The 16302-nt window shown below is 43.7% G+C and overlaps 1 protein-coding gene across 1 annotated transcript in view; it reads right to left on the reverse strand.

Annotated features, from left to right (window-relative positions):
* CORO2A (coronin 2A) overlaps positions 1-16302 on the reverse strand; it is a 213097-nt gene that overhangs the window by 36350 nt on the left and 160445 nt on the right. Inside the window, exons 5-6 of the mRNA XM_068271342.1 lie at positions 11244-11423; positions 3027-3143 (exon numbers count right to left, since the gene is read on the reverse strand). Coding sequence (XP_068127443.1) covers positions 3027-3143; positions 11244-11423 — 297 coding nt within the window. The remainder of the gene's footprint in view (positions 1-3026; positions 3144-11243; positions 11424-16302) is intronic.

The raw sequence follows: 16302 nt of genomic DNA on the forward strand, positions 1-16302 counted from the left end.
CACTGCTGGCCAATCAAACATTGGGATATTCAAGCAACTCTAATGATTGGGTGCACCATAACTCCAGTTTAGCCTGGAGACCATTAATGACTTGAAACGTTGCATCACTTTCTATTAGAAAAAAAGTGTATGAAGAAGGAAGAAAAAAAAACAAAGTTTCAAAATCACACATTACAATTCTTGCAAATGCAAACAGCTGCCCTTAAGAGGTTTTTGTGAAGTTTCACATTGCACTACAAAATGCTTTTATAAACATTCCATGGTGCTCATTAGGCCATTATGTAAATGTGTGAGTAGGTGCGGTGGTGTGTGTGTGTAATAATTAATAAATATATATATATATATATATATATATATATATATATATATATATATATATATATATATATATATATATATATATATATATATATATATATATACATACATACATACATACACACACACACACACACACATATATGCCCACACATATATACAATGCTGCCCATAATTATTCATACCCCTGGCAAATTTTAACTTAGTTACTTTTATTTAACCAGCAAGTAATTTTTTTGACAGGAAATTACCTAGATGTCTCCCAACAGATAAGACGATGTACAAGAGGCATTATTGTGGGGGAAAAACAGTTCTCAGCTTTTATTTACATTTGAGCAAAAGGTGTCCAGTCCAAAATTATTCATACCCTTCTCAATAATCAATAGAAAAGCCTTTATTGGCTATTACAGCAATCAAATGCTTCCTATAATTGCAGGCCAGCTTTTTGCATGTCTCCACAGCTATTTCTGCCTATTCATCGTTAGCAATGAGCTTCTCAATTGGATTCAAGTCAGAACTCTGGCTGGGCCAACTCCAAAATGTTCCTGTTGTCTGCTAACTATTTCTTCACCGCCTTTGCTATGTTTTTTGAGTTATTGTCATGCTGAAAAGTCCACTGATGCCCAAGGCCAAGTTTCTTTGCAGATTGCCTGATGTGGTCATTAAGAATCCACATGTATTGCTCCTTTTTCATGGTGCCATTTACTGTATTAGGTTCCTTGGTCCATTGGCTGAAAAATACTCCCAAAGCATTAGATTCCCACCACCATGTTTGACAGTGGGGACGGTGTTCTTTGGGTTAAAGGCTCCTCCTTTTTTATGCCAAATGAAGGAAACATCATTGTGAGCCAAAAATTCAATTTTTGTTTCATCTGACCATAACACAGACCAGATCAGAAGTCTTGGTCTTTGTCCAGATGAGCATTTGCAAAGGCCAAGCAAGCTTTTGTGTGCCTTATCTGGAGAAGTGGAGTTCTCCTTGGTCTGCATCCTTGGAACACAGCAGTGTGCAGTGTCCATTGGATTGTCTACCTTGAGACATTGCCACCAGCAAAGCTCAGATTCACCAGGATGGCCTTGTTGGTGATCCTTGGATTTTTTTTCACCTCTCTCACTATCTTCCTGGCCAGTACAGGCATCACTTTTGGCTTCCGATCACGTCCTCTGAGATTTTCCACAGTGCAGAACATCTTGTATTTTTTAATAATACTTTGCACTGTAGCCACTGGAACTGGAAAACATTTAGAAATGGCCTTATAGCCATTTCCTCGTGAGCAGCCACAATGCGCAGCCGCAGGTCCTCACTGAGCTCCTTTGTCTTAGTTATGACTGTCCACAAACCACCTGCAGAGAGCTGCTGTTTTTCACCTTTTGAGTTGATTAAAACAGCTGTTCCCAATTAATCAGGGTAAGTAGGATGCTTTAGAACAGCTTGGACTATTTGAAATGATATAGAACTTTGGATTTTCCCACAGACTGACAGTCTGACAGACATTAGACATGGGACGGGTTAAAGAAGGCTGCTGGGTAAGTTTAACCCCTGCCCCGCACCAGCTCAGCTGCACGAATTAGAAGATGAAATCTGATTGAAACTCATTCAATCGGAGCTCATCCAATGGGGACATTTTGTTTGGTAAAGGGTCATTATGAGGAGGTATATTTAGTGTGGAACAGTAGTCAAAATTTCTCTTTCACTCCAGTAAAGGTTGGGATCAGATATTCACTTGTACATTATGCTGCTTTAATGCACTATGGCGAAAAATAGTCCAAAACCTGTCACTTCTGTCAGATTTCTACTGGGAAAAAAAAAGCCCTAAAAAAGTGCTCCTTAATGGTGTGGTGCGGCTCATAATCAAATACATTACAACAAAAATTGTATAGGCATTGAGCAATCAGCTCATTTCAGACATATCAGGATCCCCATATTGTACCCGGTGATTTAGCTGCTTATAGAAAATTTCCACTAGCACCATCAGGTACTTCCATCTTTTCAAACTGAAAGTGCAACAACTGGCAGTAATCTATGAAGATATTACCAAAGACAAGTAAAATGTTGTTCAATCAGTTCCACCCCACTTAACATCAGTATATACAAAAAATGGTCCACAAGGTTTTTTTTAACGGAACAGCATCAGTCTTTAATTCTTCATAAACAGTATATCATTTGATTGTAGTCGCATAGACAGGATATCCAATTCTAACACCAACAATGCCTGACACGTGTTTCACGGCCAAAGGCCGCTTCCTCAGAGGCAAACAAGTGCGTACAGTGTGTCTTTTAACAGACTGTACGCACTTCTTTGCCTCTGAGGAAGCGGCCTTTGGCCGTGAAACACGTGTCAGGCATTGTTGGTGTTAGGATTGGATATCCTGTCTATGTGACTACAATCAAATGCTATACTGTTTATGAAGAATTAAAGACTGATGCTGTTCCGTTAAAAAACCCCTTGTGAACCGTTCTTTGTATATAGTAATCTAGGAAGATGTTTAACAAGAAGCACAAACTTTGTACACAATAATCAGCTTCTCTGAATTAATGAATCAAACTAATTTAATCAATGCCGACCAGAGCTGCTGGAACCTTGGCCAGTCTTTGCACTAGACTTTAGAACCATGGGCAAATTAGGGCGGCACAGCTAACCTCAACTACTTTCTGACAACACATGGCTACAATGTATATGTACTTTACAACAGCAAATTCTACATACTTGATCAAAAATGATAACTTGTCTGTTGTTATGAGAAGATAATCCAGTAGATACAATTTTTTTCATGTTTCCTAGAAACAAAATTTTGCTGGCTCTGTGATGTTTGCCATCAGATTCCTGCAAGGATAAAGACATTTTATGCTTTAATATAGTAAACATTTTTAAATGAAAGACACTATCAGCTAACGGCAGGTATAAATATCATGGACTTTTAAAGCAATAACAAAAAAAGAACAGACTTCTAGTAACATGCATCAGTACTTGATAGCACCCAGAAGACCACAGATATGAAAGCCTAGTGCCTCGTAAAATAATAAGGATTTTTGTACCATGATGATGTTTCGCAGACATTTAGGCTCTTAAAAATTAATAATTATACAAGGAGGAACACGGATTTCATATTTAAGGTCTACAGAAATGTCTGTGTTTTAACAAAAGGAGGTAAACAAAACATTACTTAAATTAATGTGTTTCATATAAAATATGGTGGGTCCATTAATATTGCCAATACATGTTTTCAAGAGCCAATTCATAGTGAATTAAAGTTATGAAAAGCTTAGCCTAGCCAAATCATTGCTTAATATACTAGAACCTACGGTACATATGGGATATCTTGAGTGTATAGAGCAGGGCTTCCCAACCCTGTCCTCACGTACCACCAACAATGCAGGTTTTTCAGAAAACCACAAACATGCACAGGGGAGGTAATTAGTGTCTCAGCAGAGCTGATTAACCACCTCTGTGGATTTCCACAAAACGTGCACTGTTGGTGGTTGGTGGTACTTGAGGACAGGGTTGAAAAGCCCTGGGACGGAGTTACAGATTGCCCAGCAAGCTCATGGTGAACCAGAACTCCTAGGAGTGTGTAAGGGGGTGAAAGACACTTACACACTCCTAGGAATTCTGGTTCACCATGAGCTTGCTGGTTAGTCTGTAGCTCTGAGTGTTTTAAGTCCTACCCCGTAGTGCCATATTAATCCATGCCATGCACTGATGAGGATCAACCAAACCAAAACAGTCTGTATGCATGTTGGATTAGCTTGGCTCTGTAATATTAACAAGCATCACATCATTGCATTCCAGCGGATCTGAAGGTGTGTTTAGTTATCAGGGAAAACAATTTGATGATTTGCATATTCAGCAGTGATGCACTGTGAGACACCTCAAAGCTCACTCCCACCTGGATAATCGCAAACGCCTTCTGTTTTAAGAACACAAACTTCTGTTTTTGAGTGGATAGCACTGCCAGTTAAAGGGAACCTGAGGTGATAAACATGGAGACTGCCGTATTTATTTCCTTTTAAACAATACCAGTTGCCTGGCAGTCCTCTTGACCCTGTGTCTCTAATACTTTCAGCCATAGACCTTGAACAAGCATATGTAGATCAGGTACTCTGGCTCAGTTTTTACTGGATTAGCCATAGGCTTGTTCCAGGGTCTTGACTCAGACACTATGTATGCCAGAAGATCAACAGGACTGTCAGGCAACTAGCATGGTTTACAAGGAAATAAATATGGCAGCCTCCAGATCACTCTATATCAGTAGAAACAGTAGGTTCTGTTGCTTTTCCACCAGCCACACCAGATCAGGCCAATAGCCTGGGGCTAATAACTTGCCGATATGGCCGATACGGCCACAGTGGTATGCCGCATGGCTAGGACTGGCGTTCTTTCAACCCATGGGGACCCTCGGACTCCTTGTCTCTCTCATCTCTCTTTCTTTTCTCACTCTTCACCTGCACTTTCCAGACATGCGGTGGGGCATCTGTAATGTGCGGACAAGCAGTAGAGCGCCACACAATTTGTGGCTGCTCTGCTCAATATAGCACTCAGATGGACCCCTCTAGTCCTCTCCACTGTATCAAATGTATTGTGCAACATGTAATGTATATGATGAAAATTGTGTATTCCACTGTATGTTATGATGACAACTCTATATTCTACTGTATGCTGTTACCGTACCATCGCCATCCCTGTATGCGCCAAAAATAATTCCGGGTACAACCCCATTGTATTGGCGAAATAAATGATTGACTCTGATTCTGACTTTCACCTCGGGTTCCCTTTAAGACACTTTTTTTTTTTTTTTTTTTTTTAAAAAAGAGTCTGCTAGCATGGGCGCTATGTCAGCATTAAAAAATGGCCGCGGCACTAGTCCTTTAAGCGATGTCCATTCACATAACTGGACAGCACAGGTACCATTTACAAATGCTGCACATGATCCTGATTTTTTTCCCCATCTCGTTCCTTCCTGGATCTGCTATGCGCCGCGATTCCCCTGCGGGTGTCAAAAATGACGTAGGACCCCATTAAAGGTTGCCAAGTGCTTTTTTGCTCACTAGCAGAAAAGCAGTTTAGCGAGACGCCGTGGGACGCCCTTGTGAACATGCTATTAGACTGCATGAATTAACTCACAAATGATTTGCCCTTTGGTTTAGTTACATTTTAGAATAATTTGTCCCTGGTGAAGGAAGCGCAGTCACATGACTATTGGCGACCACCTCTTCAGCAAGTTGAAGGGAGTAAAGTAATGTATATAGGTCATTTATAATTTACAGAATCAGAGAATCAATGAGATTCTGCAATATATTTTATATATACTCAAATATAAGTTGACTTTCTATAGAAGCTGACCCAAATATTTGACCATCTTAACCACTTCGGTACCAGCAGCCTCTGCCCCCTTAACCACTTCAGGATTCTGCGTACGCATATATACGCCCCTGAATCCTGAAGTGGATTCCGTTACATGTCAGCTCACGGAGGGTGTCTCCGTGAACACCCTGCGAGCCGATCGGCGGCTCGCAGGGTAAATGTAAACACACGGGGAAGATCTTCCCCGGTGTTTAGTGGTTTCAGACCTCCTATCTGGCAGGACACAGCAAGTATGTCTGGGCACACACTACTCTAATCCAGTGCCACTTCCCTATGGAGTTCCACAGGGTTCTGTACTATCACCATTACTCTTTGCAGTCTACATGCTCCCACTGGGCAAAATAATCCAGAACTATGGCCTAGGCACGGGCGTAGGGGCCACGGTCGCAGCAGTCGCCTGTGCGACGGGGCCCTCAGGGGCCCGCACCTCCTCCCTGCGTGCCTCCCTCAAGCTCTGCTTCCTGCTTCTAAATATGTGGTCACGCATGACAGCGCGGCCACCGGCTCTGCTGACTGCTGCTATATGTCGGGCTTCTGCATCACTCACTCATCCCGACTCTCACTTTGATGCTGCCCCGCTCTGCACCGTCCGTGTCTCAGTGTATTTACAGCCCCTGCGAGTGGGGGAGTGGCGCTTTGCACACACTTTACTCAGTCTCTGTGCCCCTCCAGGCAGAGCATGCTGCTTTCTATATGGGCTATTGGGCTGGACGGGCATGACAGCGGATCAGTCAGGCTTCATGCAGCTGCAGCTCCAGCGGAGAAGAAAGTGTGGGATGCTCTTCCCCCTCCTCTCAAGGAAAGTTCAAAGGCTGCCTGTGGTAAAGTATTTGCTTCTCGGATGCTTGATTGTCCGGAGGTGGGGGGAGGAAAAATGGTGACAGATTGTGTGTATGTGAGAGAGAGAGAGAGAGAGAGAGAGAGAGAGAGAGAGAGAGAGAGTGTGTGTATGTGTGTACAGTGTGTGTGTGTGTACAGTGTGCGTGTGTGTGTGTGTGTACAGTGTGCGTGTGTGTGTGTGTGTGTGTACAGTGTGTGTACAGTGTGTGTGTGTGTCAGAGAGAGAGAGTGAGTGTGTGTGTGTGTGTGTGTGTGTGTGTGTATATCTGAGTGCCAGAGTGTGTATCCATAGTGTGTGTGTGTGTATTTGTGTGTCAGTGTGTGTGTCAGAGTGTGTATTTACAGTGTGTATGTGTGTGCCAGAGTGTGTATCCCCAGTGTGTGTGTGTGCCAGAGTGTGTATCCATAGTGTGTGTGTATATTTGTGTGCCAGAGTCTGTGTGTGTCCACAGTGTGTATGTGTGTACCAGAGTGTGTATCCACAGTGTGTGTTTGTATTTGTGTGCGTGTGTGTGTTTCCACAGTGTTTGTGTGTATATGTGTGTCAGAGTGTGCATGCACAGTGTCAGTATGTGTGTGCCAGAGTGTATGTGTGTGTGTGTCTGTGTGTATCTCCATGGCAGTGTGTATTCATAGTGTGTGTATGTGTGTGCCAGAGTGTGTATCCAAAGTGTGTGTGTGCCAGTGTGTGTGTGTGTGTGTTTTTTTTTTTAAAGGCATGCTTTCTGGGGAAGGGGGGGGATGTTGTTGGCGGAGACGGTATTACCTAGGCCAGGGGCTCCTTGGGAGAAGCGCTCTTAGGGGGAAGGGTGGTAGGCCATAAAAGGTACACTTTATGGGGGTAGGGGTTGACCTGGGGGTGTGGCCTGTGCTGGGGGCAGGGTTTAGGGTGCCAGAAATTCTGTGCCTACAGGCTCCTAAACTGTAAATCCGGTCCTGCTCTTGCTTATTAAATGTAGGGGGGGGGGGGGGGCCCGGATCAAAAGTCTGCATCGGGGCCCCGAGGTTTGTAGCTACGCCACTGGGCCTAGGATACCATTGTTATGCAGATGACACACAACTGTATCTGTCCTTCAAGCCTGGCACCCAAGACCCATCAGCATCCATAAATGCGTGTCTAGTGGATTTACAAAATTGGATGAACACCAGCTGGCTGAGGCTGAACTCTGACAAAACAGAGGTGTTGGTGGTAGGTGGTCCACACATGATGGATAAAGTTCAAAACGCTCACCACCTCAAACTAGCAATTGGGGGAGATACTGTACAGTATAAAGACTCTGTGCGAAACCTTGGGGTGATCCTGGATGGAAATCTAAAACTCAAACAGCAGATATCAGCTGTTGTCAAGTCTTCCTTCTTCCATCTAAGAAATATAGCGAAAATCAAACACCTTATCCCAGCTGAAGACCTACCTGCTCTGGTTCATGCATTTGTATCCTCCCGCCTAGACTACTGCAACGCCCTGTTCATCGGATCTACAGAAAAGGTTCTGCGCCCCTTACAGCTAGTACAGAATGCTGCAGCCAGACTCCTAGCCAATGCCCCCCGCAGCTCACACATCACCCCAGTACTGCAAACTCTTCACTGGTTGCCAGTAAAATGGAGAATCAATTTTAAGATCTGCCTGCTGACATTCAAGGCTCTACACCACATGGGACCCAAATACATAGCGGATCTATTGGAACTTTATGCCCCTCCACGCACCCTCCGCTCTGCCAACAAGATGAAGCTGATTATTCCCAGGATACACTTAACATTTGGTGCTCGGGCCTTTTCCTACGCAGCCCCTACTCTATGGAACTCACTTCCACAATCAGTACGAGAGGCTCCCTCTCTGGACAGCTTTAAAAAAAGGCTAAAAACTCACCTCTTTTCCCTAGCCTTTGAGACTGCATAATGCAGGGTCACAGCGCTTTGAGTCCCCAGGGAGAAAAGCGCTATATAAATATTATTGTTATTGTTATACGGCGCTGCTACGCAGCAGCGCCGTAGAGGAGATTGGCGATCCCCGGCCTCTGATTGGCCGAGGATCGCCGGCTTCTGATAGGCTAAAGCCTATCCCATCAGGCGCAGGACGGGAATCCGTCCTGCGCCGCTCACAGGGGGAGGGAGAGGGAGGGAAGGGGAAGGAGGCCAGGAAGCGCTGCGGAGGGGGGCTTTGAAGAGCCTCCCCCCCGCAAGCGCAAGCAGCCGGCGGCCATCAGACCCCCCCAGCAGGACATCCCCCTAGTGGGGAAAAAAGGGGGGGGGGGAAAGTCTGATCGGCCTGGCTGCAACCTGATCTGTGCTGTGGGATGGAGAGCCCACGCAGCACAGATCAGCACAAAATAGCGTGGTACAGAAGTGGTTAAGGACCAGAGGCTGCTGGTACGCTAAAACGCCGCATCCCGACGAATCGCCGCAATAATCCGTCGCTCCCACCGGTCACGCCGCTCTGGCGTATCTATGACGGCAGAGCGCTGTGCGCCGGTCAGGAGCCGCTTTCATTGGCTCCTGACCCTTTCACTCAATGTAAGCCAATGGGATTCGCTTATTAGTAATGACAGGGCCAGGAGCCAATGAAAACGGCTCCTGCCTGGCTCACAGTGCTCTGCCATCAGAGGCGGCAGGGCAGCACATTGCGGCGGGTAGAAAGCGGTGAGAGCAGCGGGGTCGGGCTGGGAACGCGCGGTGAATGGGACGTAGAGTTTACGTCCAGTCAGAACTGCAGCGCCACCCGCCCGACGTAGATTTAAACTGCGTCGGTCCGCATTTGGTTAAGCTGAAAGTGTACCACTAAGGGCTTAGGTCCCCAAACACAGCCATAATACCCTGTGGTTCCCAAATGCAGCCTTTAAAGTGGTCTGAAACTCCGACATACCATTCAATAAAAATGTGTTTTCCTACTTTTTATTACTCCTACAGTTATCATATTTGCTTTTGTGCATAAGTAATATTGTTTGTTTACAAATTACAAGTTTCTAAAGTGTAGTTTTCTTACCCTGAAAGCTGGCATTGCATTTTATTATTTTTCTATTATAACTGCTTTTTATTATATATTAAAATCTTCTAATGAGCTATTCTGAACACGGTGTGTGCCTGAAGCAGAGACAGTTTCTCAGAGAGTGTTTGTTTACATTCCAGTGTTGATACATTTGTGTTTAAAAAATAAAAAAGATACTGTTCTCTCCAGTTTGGATGCAGATTTGAAGCTGAATAGCAGGAGAAAGTGCTTTGTTTAATCAATTCAGTGATGTCCTGCTAGAATTTTTTTCTGGGATAGCTTTCAAGCTGTGAGGAATCTTTTAGAGCAAAGTAGAAATGCTGGCTTTCAGACCACTTTAACACAGCCAGTACCAGCAGAATAGTGCCTCATAATAGAGCATATGTAAAATGTGGGAAAGCGTTGCGGAAGTGCGACTCAAACTAAAATATGAGGGTGCAGGATAAATGCTGCTCCAGGCTGCTCTGTCTGCACTGGTGCGGTCAGGCGCTTCAGCCACTGGCTTCAGGCACCAGCAGCACTGACAGGAAGAAACACTAAGGGCCCATTTCCACTTGTGCGGTGGGAATCGCCGCTGGAAAAATTTGCATGCGGATGCGAATTTCGCATGCGGTTCTATGCGAATTTTCATGCAAATTTGCATGGATGACGATGTATGCGAATTTAACCATGGCAGTGCCTGTGTGCTTTTCCATGGATTCCATGCGAATTTGCATGAAAATTCGCATGAAAATTTGCATACCCAACCCACATGCGAATTCCCCATTAAATACATTGTATGTGAATCGAATAGCGGTATGCGGTATGCGAAGTCTGATGGCTCTCCCGTGCAGATTTTTTCTGCACAGACAAACGCTCAGAAATCCTGACAAGTGGAAACAGTCCCATCCACTTGTATTGTCTATGCGAATCTGCATGCAGGAAACGCATGCAGATTCGCTCTAGTGGAAACGGGCCCTAATAAGAGATGGTACTGTGGGAAGGAACAAGGTTTAGTAGCGCGAATTGTCACAGTATAACCTGCATTTTACAGGACTAAGGGCTCTTTCAGAGTGCGACGTTAAAGTCGCACGTTGGAAAATTTTATAACGCGGACTAACGCACAGCAATACCAAAGTCTGTGCGACATTCACAGTGCACACGGTGTGTTAGTGTGTACCGTGAGGCGTTATTAGAAAGTGCTGCATGCTGTGCATTTAACAATGAATCTGCTGCGTTAGTTGTGTTGCTCATGCTCAGTAATTTTTTTTTGTTATGTAACGCATGCGCCGTTTTCGTTCCATCACTGTGCGACGAAAACGGCGCACCAAATGCAGGGCTAAAGAATGCACTATAACGTCCAAGTTATAGTGCACAATGCTTTGCATTACGGGCACGTTGTGCGACATTAACGTTGCATCAACCGCAACGTCCTGATGTGAAAGTAGCCTAAAAGTCAGAAATCTAAGTAACCCCCTTTGATTTACTTTAACAAGTAATTATGGATTACCATGTTAATCTGCATTAAGAGCACACTGCAATCGTTCCAGGGAACAAGATCTGTGAAACATAACATAATGCACATTGTAGTGCCGACTTTGCCAATTTGCTTTCCTATATGATTACACAATGTTGTCAGTTAGTAACACCTGCTATGAATACCGATAGGTAATATCAGTGCACCCTTTCTTTTAATTAATAAGCACAATATTTATTATTTTCTTTATAAGGAGGAATTAAAAGAACAACAACATACAAACCTGTAGAATGCACCCATTATGGGGGTCAATTAACCTAATTTTTCTGTCTTTGCAAGAAGTTGCCATAAGACTTCCATCTAGATTGAATGACATAGAGATAATGACATCTTTATGACACTCTATCGTCCTGACAGGACTGTGAATTACTGGATCATCATTGTCAAGGTTCCATATCATGATCTGTAAGAATAAAAATACAAATGTAATATTGCTAACAAAGTAATTCTAATGAATGACAAAATATCTAAGTCGGCTGGTCTCTTCGCATGTATAGCTTAGTGATCACAAAGGGTTATACCCGTTCTAAGTTTATTAACACCAACCAGTAAAGTAAAATCTTTAGCTTACTTCAGTGGCTTCAGAAACCACATAGAAAAAGCAATGGTCATGTGAAAAGCAAAGTAGCCTATTGTAACAGAGGATACCCGAGAAAGGTGCATTTTGATTGGTTGCCACTGGTTATTTAACTTAACCTTATTGAATATACCAAATTGTGTCTATGGATTGTTGCATTTCTGAGAATTATTAGCTTATTTTAAACCTCAGTATTATCAAAAGGCAACACATTAGGTCACAACAACAATTGTTGATCACGATTTGGTCATCATACAATTTTTACAGACCAATGAGAGCACAAGGTAATGCCAGTCATTCTCATTATAAAAAGGCCCAACAGGCAAGATGATGCTGGATTCATCCTTCAAGCAGAGGAGGCTACACTTGCTTTGGCCTCAATTCACTAAGCTTATCTCCTGTCTTTAATAACTCTTCTAGAGTTGTTACCATGGTGATAAGGCATGTAGTATTCAGGAAACATTTTACCTCAGGCAAACCTAAAGTTAACTCTTCTGTCTTTAAGTTAACTCTTCAATCCTTAAAAGAACTTCAGAGTTAAAGACAGGCTGTTTATTAACTGTGTGTGAAAATAACTACAGAGGAGGTAACTTAACTACAGAGGAGGTAACTTAACTACAGAGGAGGTAACTTAACTACAGAGGAGGTAACTTAACTACAGAGGAGGTAACTTAACTACAGAGGAGGTAACTTAACTACAGAGGAGGTAACTTAACTACAGAGGAGGTAACTTAACTACAGAGGAGGTAACTTAACTACAGAGGAGGTAACTTAACTACAGAGGAGGTAACTTAACTACAGAGGAGGTAACTTAACTACAGAGGAGGTAACTTAACTACAGAGGAGGTAACTTAACTACAGAGGAGGTAACTTAACTACAGAGGAGGTAACTTAACTACAGAGGAGGTAACTTAACTACAGAGGAGGTAACTTAACTACAGAGGAGGTAACTTAACTACAGAGGAGGTAACTTAAGGAATGAAGAGATAAGATAACTCTCTCTTATGTGGAGGTAAGTTTTCTCTTGCCTTATCTCCAGCATGATCTTAGTGAATTGAGGCCTTTGAGTGTAATCTTTATATTTTAGAGGCAATAAGGTGCGTACACACGCACTACAGAAGCCAACGACGGGTCCTTCGGACCCTCCCGCTGGGCGGACTTTCAGCAGACAATAGTGCGTGTGTACGCACTGTTGGCGGCCTGATAAGGCTGTTCCTAAACGATCCGCTCAGCGTACACATGCACTACTGTCTGTTGAAAGTCCGCCCAGCAGGAGGGTCCGATGGACCCGTCGTTGGCTTCTGTAGTGCGTGTGTACGCACCTATAGAGACAGTAACTCCATCAGACTATTGCACCAACTCACATGTAATACAAAAGGGGATTTTTAATAGTTTTTTTTAATTACTTCATGAGGAAGAATAAAAATTGTGTGAATTTAAAGGGACTCAGAGCTAAACTATAAAAAAAGATTTAATACATACCTGGGGTTTCCTCCAGCCCCATCTGCTCGGATCGCTCGCTCCCACGCTGCCGTCCTCTGCTGTCTGCAGCTTCGAGAACCAGGTCCTGTCACTGCCGTCAGTCAGCTCCAGTCTGCGCACGAGAAGTGAGCCCTCTACGTATCAGCTGCTGGAGAGATACGCAAAGAGCGCACTTCTCTTACATCAGACTGGAGCCGACTGACGAAAGTGAGTGGACCCGATTCCCGTAGCTGCGGACAGGAGAGGACGGTGGCGTGGGAGCGATCCGAGCAGATGGGGCTGGAGTAAGCCCCAGGTATGTATAAATATTTTTATTACATTCAGCCCTGGTACACTTTAAAGCTTTCTGCATCCAAGTGAAAGGGCTATTAATATGATCTTAGATTAGCTTTATAGTTGGGCTTTTAACCACCCTGGCGTTCTGATTAAATCGCCAGGGTGGCTGCGGGAGGGTTTTTTTTAAATAAAAAAAAAACTATTTCATGCAGCCAACTGAAAGTTGGCTGCATGAAAGCCCACTAGAGGGCGCTCCGGAGGCGATCTTCCGATCGCCTCCGGCGCCCAGAATAAACAAGGAAGGCCGCAATGAGCGGCCTTCCTTGTTTTGCTTATATCGTCGCCATAGCGACGAGCGGAGTGACGTCATCGACGTCAGCCGACGTCCTGACGTCAGCCGCCTCCGATCCAGCCCTTAGCGCTGGCCGGAACTTTTTGTTCCGGCTACGCTGGGCTCAGGCGGCTGGGGGGACCCTCTTTCGCCGCTGCTCGCGGCGGATCGCCGCAGAGCGGCGGCGATCAGGCAGCACACGCGGCTGGCAAAGTGCCGGCTGCGTGTGCTGCTTTTTATTTGATGAAAATCGGCCCAGCAGGGCCTGAGCGGCGACCTCCGGCGGTGTTGGACGAGCTGAGCTCGTCCAGACCGCTCAGGTGGTTAAGTTGGGTACACATGGCACAATTTTCCTTCAGATTGATGGATTGATCAGATAATTTCTGACCAGCCCGATCACATTCCGATCAATAACGCAATTGATTTTGGGTAATTAGCACAAAATTGATCGTATTATCAATCAGGAACAATTTGGACATCTACACACGATGCAACTTATCAGATCACCTGTCGCCCGGATGGAAAATTGTACTGTGTATTAGGATTTAACCACTTGAGGACCGTGGGCTTTACCCCCCTTAAGGACCAGGCACTTTTTTTCCATTCAGACCACTGCAGCTTTCACGGTTTATTGCTCGCTCATACAACCTACCACCTAAATGAATTTTGGCTCCTTTTCTTGTCACTAATAAAACTTTCTTTTGGTGCTATTTGATTGCTGCTGCGATTTTTACTTTTTATTATATTCATCAAAAAAGACATGAATTTTGTCAAAAAAATGATTTTTTTAACTTTCTGTGCTGACATTTTTCAAATAAAGTAAAATTTCTGTATACATGCAGCACAAAAAATGTGGACAAACATGTTTTTGTTTAAAAAAAAAACCACATTCAGCATATATTTATTGGTTTGGGTAAAAGTTATAGCGTTTACAAACTATGGTGCAAAAAGTGAATTTTCCCATTTTCAAGCATCTCTGACTTTTCTGACCCCCTGTCATGTTTCATGAGGGGCTAGAATTCCAGGATAGTATAAATACCCCCCAAATGACCCCATTTTGGAAAGAAGACATCCCAAAGTATTCACTGAGAGGCATAGTGAGTTCATAGAAGATATTTTTTGTCACAAGTTAGCGGAAAATGACAGTTTGTGACAAGAAAAAAAAAAAAAAAAAAAAAAAATTCCATTTCTGTTAACTTGGGACAAAAAAAATGAAATCTGCCACAGACTCACCATGCCCCTCTCTGAATACCTTGAAGTGTCTACTGTCCAAAATGGGGTCATTTGTGGGGTGTGTTTACTGTCCTGGCATTTTGGGGGGGTGCTAATTTGTAAGCACCCCTGTAAAGCCTAAAAGTGCTCATTGGACTTTGGGCCCCTTAGCGCAGTTAGGCTGCAAAAAAGTTCCACACATGTGGTATTGCCGTACTCAGGAGAAGTAGTATAATGTGTTTTGGGGTGTATTTTTACACATACCCATGCTGGGTGGGAGAAATGTCTCTGTAAATGACAATTGCTTGAGGTTTTTTTTTTTTTTTACACACAATTGTCCATTTACAGAGATATTTCTCCCACTCAGCATGGGTATGTGTAAAAATACACCCCAAAACACATTATACTACTTCTCCTGAGTACGGCGATACCACATGTGTGGCACTTTTTTGCACCCTAACTGCGCTAAGGGGCCCAAAGTCCAATGAGTACCTATAGGATTTCACAGGTCATTTTTGTTTCAAGACTACTCCTCACGGTTTAGGGCCCCTAAAATGCCAGGGCAGTATAGGAACCCCACTAATGACCAAATTTTAAAAAGAAGACACCCCAAGGTATTCCGTTAGGAGTAGGGTGAGTTCATAGAAGATTTTATTTTTTGTCACAAGTTAACGGAAATTGATTTTAATTGTTTTTTTTTCACAAAGTGTCATTTTCCGCTAACTTGTGACAAAAAATAAAATCTTCTATGAACTCACCATACTCCTAACAAAATACCTTGGGGTGTCTTCTTTCTAAAATGGGGTCATTAGTGGGGTTCCTATACTGCCCTGGCATTTTAGGGGCCCTAAACCGTGAGGAGTAGTCTTGAAACAAAAATGACCTGTGAAATCCTAAAGGTACTCATTGGACTTTGGGCCCCTTAGCGCAGTTAGGGTGCAAAAAAGTGCCACACATGTGGTATCGCCGTACTCAGGAGAAGTAGTATAATGTGTTTTGGGGTGTATTTTTACACATACCCATTGCTGGGTGGGAGAAATATCTCTGTAAATGGCAATTGCTTGATTTTTTTTTTACACACAATTGTCCATTTACAGAGAGATTTCTCCCACCCAGCATGGGTATGTGTAAAACTACACTCCAAAACACATTATACTACTTTTCTTGAGTATGGCGGTACCACGTGTGACACTTTTTTGCAGCCTAGGTGCGCTAAGGGGCCCAACGTCCTATTCACAGGTCATTTTGAGGCATTTGTTTTCTAGACTACTCCTCACGGTATAGGGCCCCTAAAATGCCAGGGCAGTATAGGAACCCCACAAGTGACCCCATTTTAGAAAGAAGACACCCCAAGGTATTCCGGTAGGTGTATGGCGAGTTCATAGAAGATTTTATTTTTTGTCA

Source organism: Hyperolius riggenbachi, chromosome 1 (genome assembly GCF_040937935.1).
Source record: "Hyperolius riggenbachi isolate aHypRig1 chromosome 1, aHypRig1.pri, whole genome shotgun sequence".
Lineage (NCBI taxonomy): Eukaryota > Metazoa > Chordata > Amphibia > Anura > Hyperoliidae > Hyperolius > Hyperolius riggenbachi.